The following is a 10,549-nucleotide window of genomic DNA, read 5'->3' as shown; positions in this document are numbered from 1 at the left end:
TATATATATATATATATATATATATCTTTGCCTTTTATTCTTTATCGATAATAAAAAAAAAAAAAAAAATCCCTCAGCCAATTCAAGAGAATCGCGCACAACGACCATAAATTTATAGACCCTGTAAATACACTATATTACGACAATTATCAGGATGCGCTTATGCAAATAATTCGCTCGCCTCGATCAGCCGATCGCCGATAAAATTGTCCGCAAGATCAATTATAGTATTAAACATGAGCAGAACTGTATCTAGCAACGCGCCAAAAGCATCGAGACTCGCAATGATGCTGAACCTCAGATCACAACTTAAACTCGTAATAATAAGTTTAATCAATTTGGCTCCCTTGCATTTTATTCCTTCGGACAAAGCAGAAAGAGGCATCACGCATTTACTTGCACCTCGACTGTTACGTAAGCCCTCGGGCCCCATTGACAGAGAAACGTATCATTAGAGGGTCAGGATTAATTAATCTCGTTGTAGCCGGGGCGGCGAACCCACGCGCTCACTTCCTCCGTCTGCGTCAGTCTCGATCGGGCCACCGAATCTTAATATCGGGGCCCCGACGCTACTCTTTCACCCTTTTCTACGAAAGGGTCGCCTTGGGAATGCGCGCTGCTTCCATTGTCGCTTCCTGTCGCGGCGATCTACTACTACGTGTTCCTTGGTCCTCTGTCCCCTTCCCGCCCACACGCCCTCGGCCTATCCGGTCTCGCCTCATCCCGCCAGTTTATGCCGATGTTCTCTTCCTTTGCGACCATTGGCCATTTCAAGGGAATTTCTTTTGTCGCGCGTATTTTAGCTGCTACGCACGCGGTTTCGTTTTCTTCCTTTCTTCTTGTTTCGATTCTTTTATTTTTCCGACCAGCGTGGCGTTATTGTCCCTGGTTGTAACTATAGACTTTGATGGATGAGTCGCTGCTGCATTATTAATGCTGCGACATTATTAATTATCTGGCTGTATGGCTCGCAATTTTGACGGAGGTGTTGCGGTTCTGTGGTTAATCATATCGATACATTTTGAAAATACTTTAACAATTGTAGTTTCAGCCCTTATCCATCCATCCCTGATATTCTTGGCACATTCGCGCGCTCCTAAGAATTCGCCATCTACGATTAAGATTTTCACGATAATAATTCACGATTGATATGTCTGTCGCTCGATTTTAAGAATCTTGATGATCAAAATTTCTTTAATCTTCAGGATCGATGATTACCGGTCAAATATAAAACGTCAAGTTAAGGAGATTATTTAAAAATGCGAAAATTATAATTTGTAAACCATAGAACTGTGCAACAACTGTAAAGCCATAATGGTCCCTGTAAGCATTGATTTTTCTTCTTCTTCTTTTCATTGAATTGCATTCGTAGCGAAATTAATTGATTTATTCCTTCCGAGTAATAGCCAGTACGTAATTGTTCGCTCCATATCATTTGATAGTACATAATACTTTTCAATTAGAAAATTGATCTTATGCCGAAGACTCAATTTAACCATTAAAAATTAACAAATAATAAGTATTATATTTGAATAAAAAAAAAAAAAACAGAAATAATTATTGATTGAATTGGTATTTATCGAGCAATTTTTATCGAGTTAGTTATCGATTTTATAAGCGATCGAAAAAGCACGCGCGCGCGCGAATTGAAATATCCATTAATAGAGAGGGATAATTTGAGATGACGTTTTTTGTTAAATTTTTTTTGTTTTTTTTTTTTGTTTTTAAGTACGTATAATTTCGTTTGTTCGTGTCGCGACGAAGATCGATGTTTTCCTACCCGCAAGACTTTAAAAACAACAACAAACAAAAAAAATAATTACCAAAAAACAAAAAACATCTGAAAATATTCCTTTCTATTAACAGCGATCAAATATTTACTCATTATTAAATATTATGCGAAATGGGAGTTTCTCAACGTTCGAACCACCCAGGCAATATTTGCCTTTGCGTGTATGCATAAACTCGTGATTCGATGCTTAGGTTAACGAGTTTGCAAAAAATAAAATCCAAGTAAACGAGTGGCCTTGGCGTACCCTGGAGATGCCCAAACGTTAAATCCAGAGCCACGTAGTTAAGATAGGCGCGTCATCCCGAATCTCCACTCGGGATAATTCCCGAAGGTCAGGGGAAGCCTGCCCGGGCAGCCTCAACGGGGGTCGACCTTCACATCCATAGGAGTTAATTTAAGTGTTTGGATTTGTTGGGAATTCTCCCGATAACGGGGAGAAGAAAAAGCCTCGGGATGCCGGAAAGTTGCCGCGGAAGGAGACTGTGATCTAAAAAACTCGGGCTCGAGTCTTGACAGAGCGAGGCTTCACATTCTTCGTATGGCTTTTTTACGCGGTCGTCAAAACGTATTTTCGTAAATTCTTTGTTCGAACTTTTAACATTAGCCCTAATGTAATTGTCAATATACGCTTTTATTATAGAAAAACAAATTCTTCGCTCGAGTGTAAACATTTATGGACCTTTGACCATCCTCGCTTACAATTACCAGTTTGACATTAACGATGTTCTCTTTTTTTCTTCTTCTTCTTCTTTTTGAAGATGACACACGTTTAATGCATTTGTTTATTGAGGGCAATATTGCGTATTTATAATTTCGAGTCCATTGCGTAATATGCTCCTTTTACAAAGGTACTTCTTACTTAACCTTTTAAGTACGAATGCTCGGTGTGTCTGTGAGAATTCAAAAAAGAAAACGAAGTTGCGAGTTGCCAGTTGTGGAAGCGTAAAGGCCTAGAGCAACAAAGCCAACTTTTGACAATGGTTGTAGCTTTGAAATTCATGCTGTCGCCACTTGGTGGGTTTCCTTGAAACACGAGACGAGTTCGGCCAATCGAGCTCCCCCCCCCCATCCGCCCTCCTCCTTCTCCTCCTTCTCCAACCGTCCTTCGCTATCCGCCATCCGACCATTATAAACCGCCAGCAAAAATCGAAAAGGATAAACTAACGGAATATACACGTTCATTCCAATACAAACTGCACATACATATATACACGTAAGCGCGCGCGCAAACACACATATAATATATTATGTCTCATTGCAGTAAAGGCATACCGCGAGGATGAAGGGTCAAGCAGCGTTGTTGCTGCTCCTAATAGCAGGTGCGCTCGCATCCACGACCACGATGTTGGACACAACAACGACCGCGCCAACTTCAAGCAGCCAATTAACTTCCACAGCCAAATCGACCAACACCAGTGCTAGTATCAAGACCAGTACAAGCTCTAGTACCAGCACTAGTACCAGCAGCAGCACTAGCACTAGCACTAGCACTAGCACTAGCACTAGCATTAGCACAGGCACCGGCAATAGCGCGAGCACTAGCACCGGTACTACCACCGGAACTAACAACGTCACTAGCACCAGCAACAGCGTCAGGTCCAGCATAAGCAACACCGACGCCGAGGTATCGTCCATCCTCAGCTTCGACGCCAAGGACATTCTCATTCAGAATATGCGCTCCGAGGATGAGGACGTCAACAACGAGAAGGTGCGCTATCGACTTTGTAATCCGCACTTTACATTATCCGTCATGATTGTCGTTTGCCCGGGACTTGCCTCCAATAATCATTCAATAGATTCGTGATTGCTTAAAGAGGCCAAAGTGGAGAACCGTGATTTAATAAAAAAATTACCGAGGGACTTTGAAACATACGAAGACGCTTCGTCGGTGATGGATTTATTACAAATTCCAAGCTTTTTTTTTTTTTTTTCGTCAAAACGACTAATAATTTAAAGTTTAAAGCTATTCTTAACTCATTAAACAGTGATGAATTTATTAAGTTATTCGAGCTTATAGAAATTTTTATCTATCGTTCTACTACTTTCCCGATTATTAATTTCATTTTGAATTATCATCACGAGAATTACAATATGTAAAAATGTGCGCTCGCAATTACATGCAAATATCTTTAATAAACAAATGAGATAAGATAGGAATTTGATAATTAAACGTTTTAAGGCTTATTAAATACAGATTATTTTAAATCATATTTAAATTTGCGAAAAAATTTACGAATAATAAACAACGTTGAATTATTAAGTTCTCGCATAATTAAACGTCAAAATTCTTCGGGTAGTGGGAACAAAACAAAAAAAAAAACAGAAAAAAACAAAAAATTAAGAAAAAAAGAAACAAAAATCAAATCTTATAACGAACGCCTTTCAAACTGATGTCCATTACAAACATCAATTTCATCATTTCTCTCGTTCGAAAAATTCAAAAGTAACTGGCCGGAGTGTAATAACTATATCGACTTTTGTAATTTAGTACGATACTGCAGGCTTGTATCTCCGGATCTACAACTCTGATATCAAATTACGGTTTTCAAATTCGTTTTTCAACATCGTCAGCAGGCTCCCAGTGTCAGTTCTCCTCCGAACTTCATTAGGATTTATAAATTTACATTGGAAATAATTTTCTCCGTTAAAGTGCGAATCGAACGAGTTGGCCTCGCATACACATTGATCCGTTAAATGTATTATTAATGTATTAATGGCCGAGAATTATAGAAAGTTCGCGAGAGATTGCGATGGAACGATCGGCCGTGCAACGTTTACGTATCTCCAATTACCATTCCGTCATCATCGGCACTCGACACATTATGTGTCAACTCTTTCGCTCGTACCCACTCGTAAGCCTCTCGCGAATTGCCGTCGCCACCCCCCCCTCTCTCTCTCTCTCTCTCGCCTCCACCCTTCCACCCTTCCACCCTCCACTCTCCACCCTCCACCCTCCACCATAACCCACGAAAATTTCGCCGCCCGCACATTATACATATCCCGGTACCCGTGAAATTTCGATCTCGAGATAAACGCGATAACGAAGCGAGCGACGTCCCTAATCGCCCTTCGACGATGCTTCGACAATAGATCCAAGAGGAGTTGGCGAAAGTGATCAAGGCCCAGGCGAGGAGGATCGCCAAGCCGACGTCGGCTCGCGCGCCCTTGAGCAAATCGAGCAGCATCGCCGCGGCCCACGGCAGTTACAACACTACCGACAGCCAAGCGCTTAAAGCCCTTCTCGAGGCCGAGGACATGGTGTATAACGAAGACGTCGAGGGCGACGACGACGACGACGACGAGGACGAGTACGACGACGAGGACGAGGACGATGACGAGGACGACGACATCAACGACGACGAGGAAGTGATGACAGGCTGTCCGGATTACTGCCGGTGCGTCGGACCCTACGCGGCTGCCACCACCGCCAGGTAATTTATAATACCTCGTTTAAACTACACTCGCCGTCCTTCTCCGACAGCCACGTATTTGGCCTTCGCTATGCCAAGGACGCTTGGGCATTTGTGTCTATTGATTCTCATCTTTTTTAGTTCTCGGTTATTTTGAAATTCGTGATGCTTGAAAGCAGGTTGAATGAAGAGGTCCGAACAATATTATTCAATGATTTACAAGACCCGTTGAGATTCTTCCGCGTTACGTCATTTACTCGTCCTTTTGGCCATTGAAAAATTATGATTGCGGCTTTTCATGATATTAACTGTAAAAGATGTATCTTTAGTCCAGTGTTTAGTGGCCGTCCCTACTCAATCATATGCTCCTCGATATGGTAGCGAGGTACATACAAGTCAGCGCGTTACTTGATAATTAGAGGCTCTAAGTGTCGTCTCCCAGCCTGACATTCGTTATTTCAACAAATAGCGTTCGGACGAAATTCCAAATGCATTTGAGCGCTTCATTAAGTCACGATACATTTATTTTCGTGATATATTCCCTAGGATGAAACAATGCATAACAGCTTATATATATATATATATATATTTTTTTATCTTGAGAAGCTGCATGAAAGAGAAGCAAAACTCAAGATAATATTTACAACGTAATTTGAAATTCAGCATTTCATTATCCATGCTGAGCGTGTGTTTGAGGAGGGGAGGGGAGGGGTCTCTCTTCCCTCAACCCATCTCATACACAGACTAAGTGGCCACTATGCATATTTATAAATATTTGTAAAATTTTAATTGCACGCTTAATTATTAAAGATGTTTCTCCAATGCTTAGTGTAAGATAGGGGAAAAATTTTATTATTATAAAATTTTGTTTTAACTCTTCGTGTCATTATTGCTATAATTTTAATTTTTTAAGTAAAAAATGTCGCTCGTATCTTCTTTTTTTTTTTTTCTTTCTATTTCTTAAATATCATACTGACATAAAATATTTGTATTTTAAAACCTAATCACTTAAAATAATACAAAAAAAAAAAAACAAAAAAAAAAAAATGAAAAAATGAAAAAAAGAAGAAAAGAAAAAAACCAGGCCAAAATAGCATTATTTATTTGTACTATATTGAAAAATATTGTCTTATAAAAGCCGATAGGAATCGTAATAATAATAATAATGCCCAAAGACTTAGAATAATCTCTTTTAACTAATTATTCGACTCGAAAACTGGTTTTCTAGCGAAATTAAATGTAACTAAAACCGTCCAAGAGTATGAATAGTCTGGGATTGCGTGGTCGAAAATGGGAGTTAGCGAGACGTCTAAGAGCTTTAGACTCCTTGTACTTTATGCACTATTACGCTAGTCAAGTGGAAGTCCTGCAATTCCAAACTGCAGCCAATGAATCGTAAATAAGTCTTTAGAAAATTATGAAACTCCATTCAACGAAATCGAAAATAATCCAACGATTATGCAATTGCATTTTGCAAAACGCCATTGATTATAATAATATAGGCGCAAAACCATATTGGGTCCGACTTAAAAAAATCCCTCCTCGAAAGGATCTTGGATGAATAAGCATTCGGTCGACGATACTTGGCATTGAAAATTCGTTAAAAAATCTCTTCCATCCACCGCAGGTGCAGCAAGTTGCTGGACGACCAGAACTTCGGCTCGGGCATCGCGCACCTAAAAATCGAGAATGCCGGGGACATCAAGCTAGGACCACACGCACTTCGTAAGCTCGGACTCCGCCAGCTCGAGTCCATCAGTATCGTCGACACGAAGATCGTCGAGCTCGACAGGACCGCTTTCGACGGGCTGCGCGACCTCTTCGTCGTTAACCTCACCCACAACGGCCTCACCACCATACATCCCGACACCTTCCAGAATAACTCGCAGCTCAGCCTCCTCACCATCGCCAACAATCCCCTCAAGTTCATGACCTTTAGGCGGGGAAGCAACGACTACCTCCTGGATGCACCGAGTGTCACTGAATTAGGTAGGCTTTACGCTTTTTTATTTCCATTTATTCCGTGGACAATGGGGCTTGCCGCTGGCGTTGCAAATTTTATGCTCCCAATGATTTGTGAGCCTAGGCGACGGAGCTGTGGGACGGGTGGTGGTGATGGGGAGGGGGGATGGGGAGATGTTCGCGGCTGGCGACAACGTCCCTGCGCAATTTTAACCACAGAATCGCAACCTTAAAGCTAATATTATATAATGGAGACGCGCCTTATTGAACGGAAACTTTAACGATGCAATGAGCATTTTCGAGGTTAATAATTGTAGAATGTGGTGTGGCCAAAGTGATGTAACGATTAAATATTTGGAAAATATTATGGAAAATACGGTTATAAGGACACGTCGAGGAGCTCAATAATATTACCGGTGAAATAATTGACTTGCTCCGAGTAAACAAACGTCGGCAAAGTTTTATTCCGCTCGCCCTTTTGGATACCTCTAACTCGATTAATGCACATTAAATATATAAAAAGTACACGCCCTTCCCAATTTATATATTTATTTATTCAATTTAAGACAATCGAAGAAAACCAAAGTGTCGTCGGTAAATACCATAGTTTTTATAATGATGCCAATCAACGTGTGAATTAATTGTATTATCTGCCTTATCTTTAGAAACGTCATTGACAGTCAAATGACAAAACCAACGTAAAGGAGAATTTTTACGAGATGCTCCTTGTTGCGTAAAATAAATCGGCCTATTTGCGACGTGGAGCGGATACTTTATAATCCACTAGTAAATATCTCACAATCACGAGAGATGCAAATACGGTTTAACTTTACAATAACTCTACAAATAATACCTTACGCGTTGAAATATAAGAGCGGAAAATCTCTCCCATACATTGCGTTCAAAATTCAGGGAGCTAACAAGGCGCATTTGGATATTAAAAGGACAAATTAAAAGCATCCGAGCGCAAAAGGATAGGGCATTGTAAACAGTGCGCTCGTCAAAATAATCATGAAATTAAGGTTGAAATTAAACTTCTATTTCGTGTAATCAGATTTTTCCAGCAACCAGTTAGCGCGACTGCCGAGACGTGCCTTCGCCAAGATGACCAATCTTGCCTACATCAGTTTGAAGAACAATCGCCTCAACAATATTGAACGAAATCTTTTTAGCCCATTGGACTCGTTAGTGGATTTAGACCTGTCGCACAATCTCCTCTCTGATTTGCCCCTTGACTTGTTCAAGGACAAAGGCTTACAAACCCTGAGAATTTCGGGCAACAGCTTAACGACTCTAAGTGTTATCAGGTGAGCAAGATTTTTCATCTTTTCATCCAAATTTTGACGCGATTAAGTCGCGCGTTGGCTATTGAGCCATTGGGTTGATAGTCTTGGAAGGGAGGACCGATCGCGCCTCGCTTTCATGTTATCCCGAAATTCATTATGCACAACCGGATGATAGATCTCGGTGTATTTATAGCAAAAGTGAAAAAGTACATCGATGCTTCGATGAACAACGAAAGCTCTGCTATTTGGCTCGCGATAGTCGTTAAGCAGCCAAAATCATCGCCCCCAGCGAATTTCCACACATTGGAGCCGAGTATGAGTAAATAATTTTTGTCCCCCCCCCTCCTCCGCATTTTACAGGGCATCGAAGCTTACGACGTTAGACGTATCGATGAATCGCCTCAAGGTTATCGCGAAGGGCGATCTCGACGGTGTTCCCTACCTGGACCAGCTTTACTTGAGTGCCAATAATCTCAAACGAATTCACCAGCACGCCTTCTCGGATCTCGATCAGCTGACTTACCTCGATCTCAGCAACAATAATCTCATGACCTTGAGCGAGCATCATTTCAGAACGAATTCGAGGCTGCAGGTGCTGCTGCTCAGTGACAACCCCGACCTTGAGACTTTACCGGTCTTTAGAACGAACGCCCAAGAATTCGAGAGATACAGGTAAGGGGGCGTGAGTCAAGTAAAAAAATTTTTGGAAAACAGCTTCTGGTCCATTGATTTTTCGGCACCGAGTGTCCTTGAATTAATAGCGCTCGCTTCACTAACAAGTCCCTTAAGAGTAACGCGGCCGGATTTGTACCCGACTCCCGGGAACACCGGGAACACGTGCCGATTAAATTGCTCACCTTACGATTCCCTAGCATTTACCGCTTCGAGTGCGAAAACTGCGGTCTGACCTTCATCGAGTCCGGCACGTTCGACGCCATGCCCGCGATGACGCGCCTCAACCTCGCACGCAACAAGTTGACCGGCCTGCCCAAGGACCTCTTGCGCTCGCTCTCGTCGCTGCGCGAGCTCGACCTCTCCATGAACGGCTTCGACGAGCTCGAGGACGACACATTCGAGGGCGCCACCTCCCTTACCAAGCTCAACATCGCCATGAATTCGTTCGCTTCCGGCCTAAGGGTCACGCCCTTCCTTAAGACGCCAAATCTGCTGCGCCTGGACGCCAGCTACTGTAACATGCAGAGAGTCTGGAGCGAGGCGAGGTTGCCATTCAAGAGCCTCAGGTAAGAGTCATCCTCGAGGATCATCCTCGCCGGATTATTATCCTCATTGCCGAACGAACGCTCAAGCTTGTACATTTTTCCATTACCGTTCAATTCTTTCCAAGTCACGACAAATAATGTCAAATTTAATGCCACAAATTTACAACCTTTTTTTCGAAATCACATATCGCTCGTTCACGCGTAATTTTCATCTTTTTTTTCTATTATTGGCATTTAACTTTGGCCAGAATCAATAATGGCATTTTTGCATTGCAATTTGGACGGTCGAGATGGAAAATAAGAATAACTGGGTTTTAATAGAATAACGCGGAAAAATGATAACCTCGCCAAGCCATTGCCCACAACTAACGTTCGCGCCTCGTATTCCTTCCCCCCAGGTTCCTCTCGCTGCACAAGAACCGATTGACGCGCGTCACCGTGGAGGAGCTGCGCGCGATGCCAAATCTCTCCGGTCTCGATCTCTCGCGCAATCCGCTCCGCTGCGACGAGGACCTGAGCGCCGCGATCCAGTGGCTGACCGACAACAACGTCACGCCCAAGGAATCGGTCCACGTGACCGGCAGCGTTACCAAGCACGACTACGATTACGAGGGCTACGGGGAGTCCGAGCCCGTCACCCAGTGGAGCGACCTCGCCAAACGGCTCTGTGACTCCTGGGAGGGCGGCCCGCCACCGAGGCCCGCCCCCAGAAAGCCCGCGAAGAAGTCCCAGTCGGCGGGAGCGCAGGCCACGGCCGCGGTCCAAGAATCCGCCGAGACTGGGCTGCCATCCCTACCCGGACCCTTCATCAAATTCGACTTTAGCGACGACTTTAGCCACGTCCCCAACAACAAGGTAAGAGCGCTCCGCTACTTTTTT

General features: G+C 42.9%; 1 protein-coding gene across 1 annotated transcript in view; it reads left to right on the top strand.

Moving 5' to 3' along the window:
* The window catches only part of Gp150 (leucine-rich repeat domain-containing glycoprotein 150), a 62,590-nt gene that overhangs the window by 50,483 nt on the left and 1,558 nt on the right, over positions 1–10,549 (top strand). The window contains exons 2-9 of the mRNA XM_011502112.1: positions 3,054–3,157; positions 3,377–3,500; positions 4,883–5,223; positions 6,830–7,191; positions 8,219–8,471; positions 8,811–9,122; positions 9,323–9,691; positions 10,069–10,525. Of these exons, the coding sequence (XP_011500414.1) occupies positions 3,072–3,157; positions 3,377–3,500; positions 4,883–5,223; positions 6,830–7,191; positions 8,219–8,471; positions 8,811–9,122; positions 9,323–9,691; positions 10,069–10,525 (2,304 nt within the window). The 5' untranslated portion in view covers positions 3,054–3,071. The remainder of the gene's footprint in view (positions 1–3,053; positions 3,158–3,376; positions 3,501–4,882; positions 5,224–6,829; positions 7,192–8,218; positions 8,472–8,810; positions 9,123–9,322; positions 9,692–10,068; positions 10,526–10,549) is intronic.

This window comes from Ceratosolen solmsi, unplaced genomic scaffold (genome assembly GCF_000503995.2).
Source record: "Ceratosolen solmsi marchali unplaced genomic scaffold, CerSol_1.0 scaffold43, whole genome shotgun sequence".
NCBI classification, from domain to species: domain Eukaryota; kingdom Metazoa; phylum Arthropoda; class Insecta; order Hymenoptera; family Agaonidae; genus Ceratosolen; species Ceratosolen solmsi.
Note: the sequence above shows the minus strand (reverse complement) of the source record. Positions and strands in the feature narration are given on the sequence as shown.